Raw genomic sequence first — 19,442 nt, 5'->3', positions numbered from 1 at the left:
TCAATGGGCAGTCAGTCTCGAGTTCATCTGTTTCCATAGGTGTTTACCTCTTGTTCAAAGGCACCCACTTGGGTATTTACAAATACTTAATTATAATGTATATTATCACTTATTTTAAGTATCAATGTCAATATTATTTATATTTAATTATATATTATTATTATTTTATAATTCAATATGTCTGTCAATATGTGTTGCAACAGACGTACTAAATGCGTCCATCTGGATGATGATCTTAACTGGGGCTTATTTTTGGGGTAGGGCTTATATTACGAGCATCCTGAAAAATCATGCAAGGCATATGTTCTGGCTAGGTCTTATTTTCGGGGAAATACGGTAGGTGGTGAAGTTGTGAAATTCCAAACTACACAAGTTAAGAATGGGGTGAAAATACACAAGTCAGAGGGTTGTCATGAAAATTCAATGACCAAGAACGTGAAAGCACTTATCAGAGTGTGTGGTGTCTGGTAGAGACTTGATAACATGTAACTTGCTTACAGCAAAACACTATTTTCATCATCTTCCTTTAATTAAGTACATGAGCTCTGATCAGGTTTTGTCTGTTTGGGAATGAACATACAAAGAGAGCATAGGAAATTATACTGTCCTCTCCAACCACCAACAATAAACACTGTAAATATTTCAGCTAAGAATTTGGTTGGGAAGCAGGATGCCCTCGCCCAATAATTCTCGTAAAACAAAACAAGCTATGAGAATAAGGCACTTCCTCTTTTCTAAAGAGCATCACTTATAGTCCATTTACACTGGGGTTTATTCCTCTTTTTTTTTTTATTGTGGTAAAATACACATGACATAAAATTTACCATCTTAATCTTTTTTAAGTGTACAGTTCAGTGGTATCAAGTAAATTCATATTTACATCGATTTTTGTCTTCAAACACAATATATTAATATGTAAAATGGTATTCAAGCATGACATCAAATAAACATCAGGTAAATAAACATCAAATTCAGGATAGCGATCGTGGCAGAAGTAGAGAAAGGGTCATGGAAGGAATACAAGGGGGCTTAAGTTTTATCTAGAATGCTTTATCTCTTTTCAAAAAAAATAATGGATCCACTATGGCAAAATGTTAAGACGTGACCAAACTGATTTGTAAGTATATAGATGCTTGTTACATCATTTACCATACTTTTATGTATTCTTTTTTAAAGTTTTTTATTCTGTCCTGATTTTAGACTTATAATGAACTTTCAAATACAGTATCCACACCACCCTAACTGCACTTTCCCCTAATGTTTGCATCTTAACACAACAATGGTTAGATCAGGAAATTAACTTTGGTATGCTACTATTAAGAAAAATAAGGGACATACTGAACTTTACCTACGTTTTCCACTAATGTCCTTTATCTATTCTGTGGTCCTACATAGAATCCCACAGTGCATTCAGCTATTTCTCCATAGTCTTCTGCAGTCTGTGACAGCTTCTCAGCCTTTCCTTGCCTTTGACGACCTAGACACTTGTCAGTTATTTTGTTGAATGTCTTACAAGTAAGGTTAGTCTGATAGTGTCTCACTATTAGGCTGAGAGTATGCATTACTGGCAATTCTACCACAGACATGATGGTGCATATCACATGGCCCGTGATCTCTTTTTCTGTACTGTTAAAATATTTCATAATTTCCAAAAATGAAAAATAAGTAGCTATATTAGTCTGGGTTCTCCAGAAAAACAGGACCAATAGTACACGTGTGTGTGTGTGTGTATGCATACATTTACACATATATAAATACATACACACACATACATAAATACATATATATCGTTATATATAGATCTATATAGAGATCTATATAGTATATAGACTACATATATATACTATATAGATCTGCATATAGATACAGATATAAAATGAATGGGAAAAAAAAAGAGGTTTATTATAAGGAATAGAATCGCACGGTTATGAAGGCTGACAAGTCCCAAGAAGTGCCATCCGCAAGATGGAGGAGACCCAGGAGAGGCAATGGAACTGTTCCAGTCATAGTCCAATGGTGAGAAGCAGGAGAGCTGATGATGTCAGACCCAGTCGGAGTCCAAAGACAGGGGAAGACCAATGTCCCAGCTCAAAGGCAGTCAGGGAGAGCAAATTCTCCCTTCCTGTTTTGTGTTCTATACAGGTCTTCAAAGGATTGGATGCCCACCCACAATGGGGAGGGCAATCTGCTTTACTCAGTCTAACGATTCAAATGTTAATCTCGCCCAGAAACACCCTCACAGACACACTCATAATAATGTTTAACCAAATATCTGGGCACCCTGTGGCCCAATCAAGTTGACACATAAAATTAACCATAACAGCAGCTTAACTTCTAAATTATAAGCTTCCTACTCTATATTTAGGTTCCAAATCCCATCAAGTCAAATGGATTTTAGAAAGTGTTCCAATTTTTAAAGTTACCATTATTACTGGCTTTAGACCTAACGTATTTCATGACATACTATCATTTTCAAACCTAAAAAGTCTTTATTGTGAATGATTTTGCTTTAAGAGAAAAGGTAATGAATGAGCCAGCTTATACTATTTGGATAATATGACTGTGATCCATCAGAAGCTAGACCAGCAAGTCAAATTAAGGCCTTAAAAAAATTAACGTTAAGTGCTATTGTTAATGAAAACCAAAATCCCCAAAAGGATCTGTTACTAGAGGTGAAAGCTGAGTCGTCCTTTAGAATTGACAATTGACTACACTACTCAGCATGGCATCCTAAGAATGATGTGTCATTGCTACTTCCACGATGCCTGAGGGGGGGAAATTCTGAGTGAATTAATATACGAGGTGTGATCAAACGATGCGGTAAATGTTTAAATAAAAAAAAAATGTATTACAGTAAAAGACACATGGCCATTAACCGCCCTCAAAACACTCCCCCTTCACATCGAACACACTTATCCCATCATTCTTGTCACTTTCTCAAGCAGTTCTGGAAGTCCTCTTTTTGAGTGTTTTTAGTTGCACTATTGTGGCTGCCTTGATGTCCTGAATCGATTCAAAATGTTTACCTTTCATGGTCATTTTGACTTTGGGGAAGAGCCAGAAGTCGAACGGTGCCAGATCCAGTGAAAAGGTAGATGAGGACACACTGTCATGTTTTTATTTGACAGAAGTTGCCGTACCAGAAGCGATTTGTGACACGGAGCGTTGTCATGATGGAGGATGATTTACAGCATACTTTAAAACATACCTTCTCTCAGTCATAGCTCACACCTGACTGACTGCACCGAACAAGTTGCAACTTGTCACATACTGTTACTAAGGTTCAATACACCACTTCCCGTATTAAAGATACATCCTGTCTTTCTGTTGGATGGCACTCAGCAGCAGCATTCACCGTATTTTGTGATCACCATGGGAAAGGCCCCATGTCACACATCGCTTCTGGTATGGCAACTTCTGTCAAATGAAGACATTACAATATATCCTCATCTACCTTGTTCACTGGATCTGGCACCGTGTGACTTCTCGCTCTTCTCCACAGTCAAAATGATTCAGGACATTGAGGCAGCCACGTCAGTGCAACTAAAGACACTCACGAAAGGGAATTTCCAGAACTGCTTCAGAAAGTGGCAAGAACGATGGGATAAGTGTGTTTGTTCAAAGCGAGGGGGAGTGTTTTGAGGGGGGTTAAAGGCAATGTGTCTTTTACTGTAATAATTTTAATTTAAACATTCACCATATATTTTTATCACACATCCTAAGGTATATCAAACTATTAACAGTGATTTTTTTTTGCTGGGGCAGGAAAGAAGGGGAGAGACTTTTCAGAGACTTTCACTATTTGAGTTGTATATTTTAGATGAAATATATGTGTATATATATGTATATAGAGACAGAGAGAAAACATGGAGAAATGGTATAAATTAAACAATTTCAAGTTTTCTCTGAGGCTGCCCCCATTTGGAGCTCTTTCATCGTTAAGATCACTCTAAATTCTAGCAGTTTAGGATGAAAAACAATTTTTTCCTACTTAAATGTTTACATTTATTTCAAAGTGTTCCATTTCCACACGTAAAGGTACAACATACGGCTTTCCCCTCACCTTCAGTCCAGCAGCATGGAAAGAAAGCTACGTAGGAATTCTTTTCTAGGCTCCCAGTGTTCTGGAAGGCAGTCACAGAGCTTTCATGGAGAGCCAGAGCAGAGAGGTCCAGATCTCATTATGCCCAAGAGGAAGCTGAATACTTATTTTACAACTCATTTTAGTCTGCCCCAAATGTGGATGCCGTTGTTTCGGGCCAGTTCTGTATACCACCTCTTCTCCGTAGCTTAGAGCACACTGTTCCACTTGAAGGAGTTTCTTTTAAGGAACCAGAATACAGGCTTGATTTTGGACTGGGTCAACTCTCCCAGGAATCTTCCAGGGAGGAGATGGGCAGTCAGCCTCTTGAGAGACAAGACTGTATACAAGGTAAGAATAAGGGCCTTGGAGCCAGACTACCTATGTTTGAATCCAGGTTCTAGAGTTTATGCTCTGGGACTGTGGGCAAGTTAGATAACTGCTTCATGCCTTGGTTCCTTTGTCGGTAAAACAGAGCAAAAATAATGATGCTTAATCGACTGGGTTGCTGTGAGAATTAAACAAACACACGCAAAGTGCTTAGGACAGGACCTGGCATGTAGTAAGGGCTCCACAAATGCTAGGGAGTATCTTGCTCCTGACTTATACCTCCTGGGATTAATCTAGGTCTCCAATCACTCATGAGAGTGGTGAGCAGTCTGTGGCTACTTGCCAGGTAGCCTCTCTTGGGTAGTACAGATGGTTTCTCCCCAACTCAGACTCTGCCTATTTCTTACATCACGCCATGGTAACTCCTGAAACAAAGCCACCTAAAATAGTCTTCTTTAATAGCACCTAGAAATTTAAACTGGTACAATAGTGAAAAATCTGAGAGTCATAACAAACTTTAAATGTAATCTTATTTAATGGAAATAAAGACAGGAAAATAGCTGGAAAAGATTTTAAGTAATGGATAGATTCCAATGAGATGAGGTTCCTTTAAGTCAGAACAATGTTTCTCGGCTTTTTCCCTTTTCGTGTGTGTGTGTTGTGTGTGTTTAAAACCATGCTTCTTTTTGATAAATATAAAAACCTCATGGTTTCTTTTAATGCTATTTGAAACTTGAAAATTTTTTAAATGTGACCAAAAGCAAATCTAAGCAATGTTTAATTTAAGAATATGCTTTTTCAAAGTACACACACATTCCATCCCTAGGAAACTCTGCGTGGATGCCCTACTCCCTTCCTGAGAATAACTGAATTGACCTAGAAACAGTGTCCCATAGCCTCAGTGTAGACCAGACTGGAGGTTGCTATAACTACACTGGCCACAATAATTTTCTCATACAAAAGGGTTTTTTGGTTTAGTCTACTCAACTGAGAGCCTTCAATCCTACGGAAGGACACACATTTGTCTTCAGAATCGCCATGTTTGGAAACAATGAAAGATTTACCACTTCTACCCATGAAGTACCCACTGAGAACGCTATGGCATTGAAGACAAAGTGACCAGACTATATCTCTGGGGAGCTATGATCTGACAGATCCCCCAATAATTTCATGATGTCATTGGGGAAAGGAAGAGTAAATGAGAGTGGCTAAAGGAAGGGCAGCCTAGCCTGGAAGAGAGAAGGCTTGGTGAGCAGCAGGGAGGCCCAGAGGAAGAAGAAAAACAAGCAAAGCTCCAATTCCAGCAGGACCATGGCATTTTATGTTATTGAAGAGCTTGTCAAGATAGATAATGTTGGGAACAAGGAGAACAAGGACAGAGATCCAGTTAACAGAATTGGTGTAAAACAAAAAAATGCAGGTTTCATCTCAGGAATAAAGCAGAAGCCAAGCCGGAAAACTCAAAGAAGAAAATAGTGGTACTTAACAAACGATGCATTTCTCCAAATGTTTCCATATCCATCTTCACTTTTTTCCTTCTAATGTCATGGAATAACATACTCCTTTTATTATAGCCAACCCATGTATCTGCCCACGCCGTGGCATCCTACCCTCACGTTCTCCAGACAAAGCAGCCAATCTTTTATATTTTGAAACTCTCCCCCTGTATTGATTCCTTACCTCTTTTCATTTGGGGGTGGGGGTGGAAACTAACCTTGACTCTATTTCCTCCTCTCACTTTCTCATTCAGACACTCCTAAAGTATAGTCTGTATTCACTGTTCCTACTTCCTCTCCTCCCATCCATCGCTTAACCCAGTGCAAACCTATTGATTCCATTCTCATTAAAGCCAACCAATAACATTCAGGCTGCCAAGTCCACTGGAAGCTTTATTTTGTTTTAACCAGGTCAAATAGTTCAATGTACTTTGAATTACATGGAAGAGTGCCTGATAAATGAACACTACCATCCAGCTATAGGATGGATAAAATTCAAGTTCTCTAACATGGGTGGAAGGGCTTCCATAATCTCACTGACCCCCGCTTCATCTCTCCACCCAACTGGCTGTTGCTCACCGTGGTGTCCTTACTTATGCTGTCCCCACTGCCTGAAAGTCACTCTTCCACCAGCTCTACCCCACCCATTTTTACCTCACTAACTTCCACTCCCCCATAAACATGCAGACCAGAAGCAATCTCCTCCAGGAGGCTTTTCCTGATACCCCTTAACCCAATCTCAGCCCTGGCTGCATGAAGCACCTCTTTTTGTTCTCCCATGATGTTATTCTGAAGTTCTGTTGCTGCACTTTGTCTTATATTAGACTGTTTATGTCCACCTCACCAAATAGGCTCTAAATTCCCTTAAAATAGGAACCATCTTAGAGACCCACATGACAAGATGGAAGTAACCACCACTGCCTTTGTCCTTCAGCCCTCAAGAGGGGTCCTCTTCAGCCCAGGATGGTATGGGTACAGAGTATTTTGCAAGCAATGGATAGCTCTTGCGGCTTTCTATCCCTTTTTGATATTTCCATGTTTCTGACTATCACTTGGGTCCTTGTGTTGCCATGGTAACCAACTGTCCCAGAACACAGGCTTCTGGCAGTTGGACTTTTAGCCACTCAGATTCGGGATCTGAAAGATTTTGAACATCCCCAGTTTATGTGGGCAGCCACCAGAGCAGAGAATGACAGAGTCTGCAACGTGCACATGCATGCATGTGTGTGTGCAAGTGTGTGTATGTATTCTCCTCCCCCTGCCCCCAACTTACTTACATCATAGAAAAAGCTGGCCAAAAAAGTGCCATCAGATGGTCGGAGGATGGGCATCTAAATGATTACAACCTTTCTGGAAAGCAATTTGGTATCAACTATCAGGAGACTTTAACATATTTGTGATCTTTGATCCATTAAATCCACATATCAGAATATAAAGGGAGAAAAAAAATTATTGACAAGGGGTTTACTGGAGATTTATTTACTAAAACAATAACCACCACCTAATGGACATTAATAAGAAAGTGGTTAAGAATGACAGAATAGCCATATACATATTTATTGCAGGTTATGCCATAAAATATAATAATCTGTTTCCACTGATGTGACATTCACATCCACATATGCATGTGAATGTGTGCATCTGTATAAATATACATGTATAAATACACGTACATATTTTTTAAAAGGTTATAAGGAAACCCACCAAAATGTTTTCATAATGGTTATCACTATCTCTGGGTAATGAGATCGTAGATATATTAATTTTCATCTTTACACTTTTTTATATTTTTCAAATTGTATGCAACGATCATTTTTCTTTTACAAAACAACTTCTTTTGACTGTAGTAAGATGGATGATGTGAGGCATCAGGTGGAGATGCTTCGTAGGAAGGGTTGTTATACAAAGAAACAGGTTTTTAAAAGGAGGGGGCTCTTTTGCCCTTCAATAGAGACTGCAAAATAGGATGAACTGCTATCAGAGTGAGACAGGTCAAAATAGAGAAAGGAATGGATAGTGTTATTGCTTAAGTACCAAGACTCCCCTTTTCTTCTCACCAACCCCATTTTTTTCTTTCTTTTGAAGAGTCCTAAGATGGAGGAGACCATTTAAGCCTTTGAATTCCATGGCAGACTCATTCTCCAGTAGCGGCTGTGCTGACACTGAGGACTGCAGATCCGCATCCAACCTGAGCCTCTCTGTGGGCCATTACCCCTGTGAGGACACCTTCTCCTGTGAGAACACAATCTCCTGTGAAGACATGTCTTCCATGGGTCCCTCAGTCCATTTAGTTCCTCCTATTCAAGGGACATGGCGGACCAAGAGTATAGGGAGACTCCTGGGGAGACAAGACCAAATTCAGGACGACCCAGAACAGTTTTGCAAACTAAGCATCACCCTGGCCTGGGATATTGATATGGGCTCTAACCATTCAGATTCCATCACTAATTGGGGTCTACGTGGAGACAACCAGTGGACAGACCTCGATCCCAAAGAGAAGACACAACCGACTCTTAGCAAACTGGATGGTCTGGTGCAAAAGCTTGAGAAATTTTTACAAAATCAGAAAGATGATGAAGATGAGGAGTCTGTGTTCCCTGAATCTGCTCAAGAGGAGAATTTCCAGCTGCCCAGCAGCTCCCCTCCAGATACGGCTCAAGTCAGTCATCAAGAACATGATACTTGTCAAGATTTGCCCAAGTTCAACCGACCAGAATATGAAGACGTCATCCGGTTTCCACAGATTCCTCCAAGGCTTCAGGACTATGAACTTGCTGAGGTGAGCACAGAGATGCCTCACAGGCAAGCAGGGGACAAGCCTAGTAGAGGGGCCAGAGTACAACACATAGAGCACTGCTACCTGCTATGAAGGAGGGCGGGCCCCCTGGGTATCTCAACACGGCCAGGGGTGGGAGGAGGGGAACAGCAAGGAAAGGGGTCAGGGGGGGGTTGGTGGGAAAATATCAAGGAGCACTAAGGGAGAAAAGAGGATAAGTGAAGGCTAATAATTATGACCAAAAAAAAAAAAAAAGTGTGTGTGTGTGTGTGTGTGTGTGTATGAGAGAGAGAGAGAAAGAGAGAGAGAGAGAGAGAGAGAGAGAGAGAGAGAGAGATAATTAGTGAGTTTTGAAACTTTGCATTTACAGTTGGGTTACTTTTGGTAAAAGGATTTGAGTCCAATAAATGGATAAATACTGATCCCATGTTGTCCAGACTACACATATCTAACTCATCATTCATTTTCGTGGCAGATGAAAAGCCAGGCAACTGGCAGCCGAAGGACAAGCACTACAGAGACCTCCTCATCAGTCTCATCAGATCTGCCAGAGGACACTCATTCCAATACACAAGCCCTCTCCTGTCTGAACTTCAGGTGGGTCTTCCGCTGGCTAAGGCAGCATGTCCTCCCCTCATTTGGGGGAAGAGAGCACCCTGAGGAGGTCACAGAGTACCCCCATCGGCTGACACAAAAGAAAAGACTCTTTCACAGAAGCAAAAGAATCCAACCTCAAGAATCCCTCGAATTAGGATACCTGTAGCGCCAGAATTTTTAACTTCCTGATAGCCCCTATTCTACAATCCCTGTAAGTTCATTTTTTCCCAATAAACAAAAAACACATTCTTGTTATCGAGGTCTTCCTCTTCCAGCTCGCCATCTTGACTCAGGCTGAAAGTACACACGTTATCTAGACGACTAAGACATATTCTCTGGGAATCTTAACACCTAACATGAAGGTGTTCTTTTTCTCTCCTCTCTCCTCTTTTTATTGTATTTTACCCTATTTTTTAATTAACCGAAATCCCCGTTTTCAGAAGGCTGTAGCACAACCCATCAGATTCCCAGGTTGGCAGGATGGTTTTAGTTGAACTTCTGAGGCTCAAGCAAGTGGGAGCGGATACTGAGTCACGCAGGAAGTGCTTCCATTGGCAGGGTTTCAGCAGTTCTGTTCCTAGGGGACCTGACTAGTTCTAGCACGTGTTGCCCTGGCTATAAAATAAGTGGCTCACTTAGGAGGAATGTGAGGACTGGAAATGCTACTTAACCACTCTAAGCTCAACTGTCCTCATTCATGAGATGAGAACGACATCACATACCTCATAGGGTCGCTGTGACAATCAATGAGATAATATAAGTCCTTCATAAATATTATTATTGTTGCTGCTATTACTTTCCCGAGAAGCCTTGAACCAAGGGACATCCAAGAGTGAGAGTTTAAGAGTCAATTCTCATTGAAATATTTCCCACATAGAAGCCGTATTTACCAAGCTACGGGTTTTAGATCTTGACTCAACCAAGTGCTCTCCCAGCCCATTTCCCCATACGCCCTCTGAAATTCCTTCATAATTGTCATTCAACTTTCCTCTAAATATCAACTTCTTTGAAGAAGGCTGTATGTACTCATCTTTCTTGCTCTGACCTCTCCCTGTTAAGTGTTATTAACTCACCTCCCACTACCATCCTCCTTACTCACGAGCTCTTCTTCTTCTTCACCTTTTGCTACCATCCTATACAACCTTCAGAGTCCATGTGGCAAAGCATACGATTCTTTGCTCTCAAATTCCTTCCCTCCCTCAATTTCAATTCTCTCATGCCCTTCCTTCTTCTCTTCCGCCCTTCCTTCCACAAATATTTAGTGCATAGGAGTGCCACATACTTTCCTGACTTACCAAATTAAAAAAATTCAATCTTTGGGTTCAAGTGGTTTATTATTTAAGAGATAAAGCCATGTAAACATATGACTATAAAAGGGTATGGGTAAGAATATAGTCTTATGAGGTACACACCAGATACTAAAGAATAATCAATTCAACATGGGAAGGTTGATTTTAAAAGGTTTCATATACGAGTTTCCTTGAGTTACAACTGTGGTTAGTTTAAGGTGAAAGACTTTAAGCCACTGGATAAATTAGTATGGAGTTAAGGTGTACGACTTCGGCTGGTTATATGTGAGAGACAGTGGCGATGATACCGCCCAAGGAAAGATAACACAATGAGGGGGAGGAGATACAAGAAGAAGCCCTTTTAACTATATATGCTCCTGGTCACACACCCCGAGTCTCTTCACAGGCAGACTCCTCACTGTACCCAGCTTTCTTCCCATTCGACTAGCTCACTGGAACATCCTCCTTCACTTGCTCTTTGACTTCAATGCTTTGAGTCCCATTACCACACTTGTTCCACAAGGTTCATTCACTTCCTTCCAGAGCGCCCCCTCTGCACTTCCTTCCCAAACTGTGGCATATTCACCACAACGACGTAGCTACATTCACAGTGCCTTGCTCTCTTCTTCTCCCAGGTCTTCTTTTAATCTATACTCACCAAATTCTCCAGCAGGACATTCTTGCTTCTCATAAGGACCAATACACAAAACACACGGATTACCCTTTCCATTCCTTGGAGAATCTCACCCCCACAACCTGCCGTCTCAAGTCTCCCCATTGCCTGGGGAACTTAAAGATTGCACTCGAGTTCATATGAGGCCAAGACTGATCCTTTCATGTAAAGTTGACTATGCCCATCCTTCAACTGTCCCCCAGTCCCCACCCTGCCACACTGACACCGTGACTTGTACATTTCAGCTGTCTTTACTATTTCACCTGTACTAGACTCTGATCTCTTGAGGGCAAACACCAGGTCTTAGTTCCCTTTTACTGTAAGATCCTAATGGTCTCAGTTACAGTCTCTGTCTCTGTATACTTTTTAAAATGATTTGAATATATCCTATTTCTCTGAATTTTTTTCCTATATAATTTTTTTAAAACTTAAATACAACTGCTTGAAGTCAGAATGAGGGACAGGGCAGGAAGAAGAGAAAATGACAATCTGTGAAAGGTCAAATGAGGTGGTGGCCTACAGACTGAAAAACCTAGGACCTGAGGAATTTTGCAACTAATTTTCAAATTTAATTTAACAAATTTACATAGAGCCTTAATGTTGCTTTAGACTAGACACTAAGTATGCCTACAAGAAAGAGGACATATCCTACTATCATGTCACGTGTAACCAGAGTTTTACTGTTATTTTAATTCTTTGTCTGATAATATGTCAAGCACAAGAAAATCTCAACTAACATGAACTATGTTTAAAGCTTGCCCACACTAAAGAACAAGCCTGGTTCATTAGTAAGATTCCTGACATACTGATGTTTATTTTTCAGTGTTGTACAAACCTGCTTGACAGGAATGAAACTACCTCTAAGATTCAAGCCATGTACTTTACAAACCTTTACAAGAAGTATTCTTTGTAAAGAATTAGAATTCTAGGCTGGCCCGGTGGCTCAGGTGGTTGGAGCTCCAAGCTCCTAACGCCGAAGGCTGCCAGTTCAATTCCTACGTGGGCCAGTGCCAGACGGCTCAGTTGGCTGGAGCACAGGCTCTCAACCACAAGGTTGCTGGTTCTACTCCCCCAAAGGATGGTGGGCTCTGCCCCCTGCAACTAACAACAGCAACTGGACCTGGAGCTGAGCTGCGCTCTCCACAACTAAGATTGAAAGCACAACAACTTGACTTGGAAAAGTCCCGGAAGTAGACACTGTTCCCCAATAAAGTCCTGTTCCCCTTCCCCAATAAAATCTTTAAAAAAAAAAAAAATTAGAATTCTAAGTATCCTTTGGAGTTGTTATGCTACATCTCAGAAATCAAGCCAAATGTTTAAAAACAGGAAATACACGTATCTCAGTACTTCCTTTAGTCATTACGGTTTCAAATATACTGCAAAGCTATTAGCTGCATGCCAATTATGAGCAGGTTCTCTGCTTTGTGTCACATACATGGGACTGGGCCTGGGGGAAGTCCACTAAAACATCAAAAGGACTGAGAACAAACTGGTAGTGGTCACAGACACGAGCTCTGCTGTAACATCAAGCCTCTCTCATAGAAGTATTGTACTCACCAGGCACATGCTAATCTAATTAACCAGTAAGTTTGGGGATCCACTGTCTCAAGAATAAAAACTAAAATCATTCACGTGAATTGCTCAACCTTGAAACCCGTAAAGCTCAGCTTCTTGATCAGGGAGGTATTGCCCTAAATAATCATCTTCTAGAATCTATAACAACACAGTAATATAAGATAGAACTACAGTGTAAAAACTTACCAAGTAAATGGAGGGAGTATTCAGCTCTCACCAAACACAGAATTGGAATAGGCTACCGTAAATTTTATAGACCACCCCATGCGAAGCCTATATTCTTACTCAGCAGGATCCCAATGAGAAAACGGTGCTTCAACATACCATGCCAGCAAAACAGAGGAAAATTAGTCTTCCAGACTTAAAAGATACAATGTGAAAATGTATGGTTTCGGAGGATGCACAGGTCCAGGTCTACCTATCACAAAAATAGTGTCCAAAATCCTCTTCCAAAATAATAAAAAGAAAAAGGAAGCAAATTACCATTTCTCCAAAAATAAGACCTAGACAGACAATCAGCTCTAATGCGTCTTTTGGAGCAAAAATTATTATAAGACCCGGTATTATATTATACCCAGTATTATATTATATCATATATCATGTGATATGATGATACCCGGCATTATATTATATTATATTATATTATATTATATTATATTATATTATATTATTATATTATATTGTATTGTATTGTATTGTATAAGACCATCTTATATTACAGTAAAATAAGACCGGGTCTTACATTAATTTTTGCTCCAAAAGACGCATTAGAACAGATGGTCCAGCTAGGTCTTATTTTCGGGGAAACACGGTATAAATGAAGACTGCCTGTTAAGGTCCTTACCCCAATATTTAAGAACTGTTTTGTTTAGGTAGGATGGATAGTTAAGTGCTTCAAAAATAAACATCTTTTCATTATGAATGGCAAGTGGGAAAACTTATGTGGCATGAAGGATACCTTCTAAATTCAAGACGAATGGGTAGGTTTTATATTGCATTGCCTGAAGTCAACCTTTTTCCTGCTACTCCTTCATACCCCAACAAAGAAAACACTCTTGTTTTCAAAAGTGAAATAAGATCTTCATCAGATGACGGGGAGTCACTGAGTGAGCCAGTCAGGAGCAGGCTAAGTATGAAAAGCCTTAGGATAAATTCCCAAAAGGATTACAAGCCTAGATGAAGAAATCCCCCTTCTAAACAATTTCTGTTTACTATCCCCCCTTGCAAAAGAATTCCATGGTTTTGATGCCCATTGCATATCAATCTAATATGCCTTACAAAGAACTGCTTCTGAGTCATTTTCAAGTGCAAAGGCAAACATCAAATACCTTTTTAGATTGTGGTTGTTAAAGGAAAATTGATCTCACTATTATTGAATTTTCTTGGTGTAGAAGGAAGTAAGAATGGCAATTTGTTTTTCCTCATCTACATCAGTAAAGATTTACTATTTAAGTGCAAACCCCCAAAACTGTCCAGGAACTTTCCTATACACACACTCACAAGGTAAAAGAAAACACTTTGCATGTTTTAAATATTAACATATGTTTGGATAGTTGTTTTTGAGTTTCACCTTCATTTACTCCTCTGCCATCTGTCTATGGGGCCTAGATTTCCACCCCCCCAAACAGAGATGGGGATACAAAGGAAAATTTTTCTCCAGTAAAGTGACTTCAAAAATTCAGTGAGCTCTATCTTACAACCACCAGCATGACAACTGATTCACATTAGGATTAAAAATGAATCCTAAAACCTCTCAATGAATCACTGACTGAGAACAAGATATGCTTAAGGTCTCCAAGAATTACCCCACGGATTACTTATCAGTTATCAAGGAGATTAGGTACCTTTACAATGGAGAGGTCCAGTGAACACCAATTTAACCAAGTGATTAAATTAAGCCTAACCAACATCATATGTACCTTCTGAAGAGAAGCAGTATATTCTAGCTAGCAATGTTTAACCTAAATCTAATCATTAGGAAACCAAATCAGATGAACCCCGCTTGAAAGACATACTTCCAGATAATTGTCTTCGACTTTTCAAACATGTTATCATAAACTACCAAATAAGAAAAAAAAAAAGAGGCAGAGAGATAAGACAGTTCATAAAAAAAAAAAAAACTAAAGAGACACCAATAGCTATTTATAATCCTTGATTGAATCATTGATCACATCTACAAAACTATAATAAAAGGTTTTTTAACAGTTGGAAAGATCTGACTATGGACTGTACATGAGACATTTTCAAATGGTCCAGGAAAAAAAATATAAAATAGAGAGAAAATGGGAAAGCAAAGATAAGAACAATATCAAGAAACACTCCAATAAGCAAGAAATTCAGATCTCTACTATTAAAATAAAGTATTATATTTGCTATAACTTGTGATAGAAATATCTTAAAGATGTATATAATTTAAAACATGAAAATTTTTACTATAAACAAAACTAGGGTATTGTTTTGATTTCTCAAATGATATAACCTGGGCAATTCTTAATCTGCATTCATTCATTCATCCTGCCAACGGCCTTTGGATTCACCAACGGCTGCAAGAAATTTTCGGTCTCATGGGTTACTAAATGTTCATCCCATAAGTACCTCTAACTGTACAAAAACAAGTTGGTCCAGTTGAAAGCAGATTGGCATCTAGGCATTTTTCAAAAACATTTCAGATTTCAGGAGTTTATTTAGCTTTTGTTGAAATTTAAAAGAATACTTTTTGCCCAATGGAGAGATAAAATAGCCTCTCTGCCCTCAAACTACCACAAGTTTCAAGCCCCAGCTATCTCATGTTTACCTTCAAAAAAACTTCTCATTTTCTCTGTTTCTCACAATCAGGAACAGCTTGCCATTTATAATACTAATTCCTGCAAGTTGTTTTGACATTTCTTTTTGAGTGGTGCCAGATTGTTCTGCTTCTTCCAACCTAAGCAGCAGCATAAGCATAAGCAGCATAAGCATAGTCACTGCATAATGCATTGAACATACACTGGAGGACTTCTGAGAGCAAAAGAGGGTGATACTACAGTCTTTATTAATCTTTTTTGGTGCATACTTCTTATATAATTAAAGCTGTAGATTTTTTCTTAAACAAATGCACACATCCATACTCGTATTCACTAAACACTTTGCAAACAAGTCATAAAGTTCAGTCTCCTTGAATCCTCTCTTCAATCCTAGGTTCAAAACACAAGTTCTTAAAGACTTCCTGGCTTCCAATCCAAGGTCTACCACAGATTTGCTGTGGATCCTGGGAAAGTTACTTAACCTCTCTGGGCTTTCAATCTATAAAATGTTATACTAATAATACTAACCTGAAAGTGTTGCGGTGAGGATTTCGTATAAGTCCTTGGCACACAGTAAGCACTTACAAATTTTAGCTACTGCGAGTTGCTGATTATGTACTTCCTTGTTTTAAAAATCTGCCATGGCTCCTAATGACTACAGAATTTAGTCCAAGCAGAATGCCATCAAATCTCTCTATAATAGGATCCTGATGTACTTGTCCAGTCTTATTTTGCAGTGCTCCCCTCTTGACCCTCACCTCCTTGCAGTACTTGTCCCTGCTGCTGCTTCCTATACGTTCCTGCCTCAGTGCCTTTGCTTACACTGTTCCCTCTCCTTGGAACTGCCCTAATCATGTTACTTCTTCCGTTTGCCCTTGACCCTTCAAGTCTCAGGTCAAATTCAAGTTCTTCTACAGAACTGAGCAGGCTGGAAATCATCTCACTTTCCTTTGTGCTACCATAGCACTAACTGTAGTAAGTACATATTTTAATCCTCTTTTATGGAACTGTGCTTCCGTGTCTTTGTCTCTTACTAGACCAAAGCTCCTGTGTTCTGCTTATCTTTTATGCTCCAAAGCCCCTGGCCCTGTTTCTTGTACACAGAAGCTCCATGGTAAATACTGGGTGAAATAAATGGTTAATCTGTAGGAAATAATTAAATTGATAATATCTGAAATTGAACTTCCTCTCATATAAAATTTAACTAGCTTCTGCTTTAATTAAGTCTAGTCCCTGGATGTTTACGTTGTGGGCCAGGGAGCGTAGCACAGAGTAGATGTTCCCTGGGTGGAAAACCTGAGTTTTATACAACAGACAAAGCTAATTAACAAAAGAACAGCCACATCTTTCTACTTGTCTATACTCAGAAACTGATATGCTATTCTCTTTTTCATTTAAAAAACATTATTTGAGAGCCTTCACATTTCTACACTGTCCAGAAGTTTAGATTCATTCACTGATTCAAATTCATTTACTGAACATTAACATGCTTGAGGCTGTGCACAGAGATGAGACTAATAGACCCTTCCCTTGAAGAGCTCATACTTGTGGGGGTGGCGTGCATTTCACCAGACACAGCACAAAGACAGTAATTTGAGCAACAGCTGAAAGGAAGACCTGGGAGAAGGAAGGAGCAGACTGGCAGAGGGAACAGCCTATGCTAAGGCCACAAGTCCTACAAGGCACTCCTGGAAAACAATGACCAGTCCAGTTTAGCTGAAGCAGAAGGTATACTTCAGTACTTCTCAGGCTCAGCTCTGACACCCTCCATGCTGTACCAGTTCCGAGACACTGCTGTTTTTGACAATTAGTAAGCATTTACGTGAGTTAGTTTAATGAATACAGTAGACAGGAAATGCTCCAAGCTGAAAAGATGCATCAGACTCCTAAGGTGCCCTGAAATGGACTGTAGGGCATCACGAGACTATTTCTGCTTACTCTTTCTTTCATTCATTCATTTAGTGTTTATTTACTCGCTGAGGTCCCACTATGTGCTGGCCATTATAATCCTTCATGCCAAGGACTTAGGGATACACAAGATATTGCTCCTATTCTCTAGATGTTCTAATCCTGGTAGTGTTAACTGTCATTTGTTTGACAACAGGAATTTCTAATTGGACTAGTTCTCCTTGACAATATCCATCTTATATGAGGCCACTTACAAATGTGGTGACTCATATTTACCTTCAATGATTAGCTTGCTACCTGAACTGTAGAGCTGGGCTGAGGACGGTTACTGCTACAATGAAGGGATTACTTTGCATTACATTAGACAGTAGGTATCTGCGAGCTTGCTCACTCACTAAAATTTATTCATAACCCTAAAATCAATACTAGAGGTGCTTTCACGGTCATTCGCAGACATGCACAGAGTAGGAAAAAAACTGAGTTGCCTGTGCGTACAGTCCCAACTGAGGTCCCAACGTGTTAGATAAGCCTTGATTGGGCATGAGTTACAGTGCTGTGATCCTGAACTCAACGTGAATGAATCAACAATATTAAATAATTGCCTATAAACAGAAACAAGGTTATGTATTCATCAGTTGAGAAAATGTGACAGAGACTCACAGGAACCTAAACCTGCTTCCCCCCCAGGAGCAATGGCTCAATATTCACTAATTCAGTATTCACCGAGACTTTAGAGAATATAACTACAACAAAAATAACAAGAATCGACTATACTACATCAGTTAAAGAGTGCAAAGAACCAGCTGTAACACACTGATTTTTTTTCAGCTCTACCTTCTGAGGATTGATTCAAGGAGGGCCACAAAGTGAGGAAACAGAAATTACTTTCTGGATCCTGCAACTCTTCAGTAGAATTAGCCAGTATTTTCTGTCCCTCAGGAATCACTCAGGTACCGCTTTACAAAGAAGTGCTTGATGATCTGCTGACAAACAAGGGAAAGAAAGAGAAGAGGTCAACAGGCCAAGGGGTGCAGTGGGTCAGTGTAAATGGGTGTTCGGAGATGTTCCTGCTGTCTCCTGGGAAAGGTCTTATGCTAGAAGTTCTGCTACTCCTTGAGGGCCACTTATTTCCTGCCTGATACTTGGTTTTTAATTACCCGAACAACACGGGAAGCCCAATCTGGGTGCAAGGCCTCTGACAAGTGTGTTATGTGCCAGGCTTCAGGCAAAACCAATTTAGACCCCAAAGTCAAAAAACCAACTTTTCTAAGCAAATAATCCACTCTTTAATTTCTAAAAATATACAAACAACAAGACAATTTTTTTTCCCCCAAGTCAAGTAGTTGAACTTTCAATCTTAGTTGTGGAGGGTGCCGTTCAGCTTCAAGTTGTTGTCCTTTCAGTCTTAGTTGTGGAGGGTGCAGCTCAGCTCCAGGTCCAGTTGCCATTGCTAGTTGCGGGGGGCGCAGCCCACCATCCCTTGCGCGAACCAGCAGCCTTGTGGTTGAGAGGCTGAGCTCCAACCAACTGAGCCATCTGGGAGGCAGGGCAGCTCAGCTCAAGGTGCCGTGTTCAATCTTAGTTGCAGGGGGCGGAGCCCACCATCCCTTGCAGGACTCGAGGAGTTGAACTGGCAACCTTGTGGTTGAGAGCCTATGTGGGAATCGAACTGGCCTATGTGGGAATCGAACCGGCAGCCTTTGGAGTTAGGAGCACGGAGCTCCCACCACCTGAGCCACCGGGCTGGCCCTACAGGACAATTTTAATCCCACCAGATCACATCCTAAATTTCTGAAAATACCTCAGGACACATGTTTCCCTTTGTAAAAGTTAACCTCCTCAAGTAGGAAACACCTCCAAACATTAGTGTACGACGAGTACTGGAAGCCAGCTCCCAGGCTCCAGGAATTCCATACACTAGAACCCACAGCATT

At 40.2% G+C, this 19,442-nt stretch overlaps 2 protein-coding genes across 3 annotated transcripts in view; one reads left to right on the top strand and one right to left on the bottom strand.

Moving 5' to 3' along the window:
- The window catches only part of PPFIBP1 (PPFIA binding protein 1), a 164,176-nt gene that overhangs the window by 85,388 nt on the left and 59,346 nt on the right, over positions 1–19,442 (bottom strand). The window contains exon 1 of one of the 2 annotated variants that reach the window (XM_033117044.1): positions 18,343–18,361. The exons of the other annotated variant lie outside the window; for it this stretch is intronic. The gene's annotated coding sequence lies outside the window, so the exon portion shown is untranslated. Of the gene's footprint in view, positions 1–18,342; positions 18,362–19,442 lie in introns of those variants that run through there. 2 annotated transcript variants of the gene reach the window in all.
- On the top strand, positions 8,033–8,776 carry C10H12orf71 (chromosome 10 C12orf71 homolog). Its single transcript, XM_033117046.1, has one exon. It carries the CDS (start codon positions 8,033–8,035, stop codon positions 8,774–8,776), a length of 744 nt encoding a protein of 247 aa, XP_032972937.1.

The sequence above is a fragment of the Rhinolophus ferrumequinum genome, chromosome 10, assembly GCF_004115265.2.
Source record: "Rhinolophus ferrumequinum isolate MPI-CBG mRhiFer1 chromosome 10, mRhiFer1_v1.p, whole genome shotgun sequence".
Lineage (NCBI taxonomy): Eukaryota > Metazoa > Chordata > Mammalia > Chiroptera > Rhinolophidae > Rhinolophus > Rhinolophus ferrumequinum.
The sequence above is the reverse complement of the archived record's forward strand: the minus strand, read 5'-3'. Positions and strand labels throughout refer to the sequence as shown.

Bases quoted from the DNA above. Each gene is read 5' to 3' on its own strand.
- C10H12orf71 (XM_033117046.1), top strand. From the start codon at position 8,033: ATGGCAGACTCATTCTCCAGTAGCGGCTGTGCTGACACTGAGGACTGC.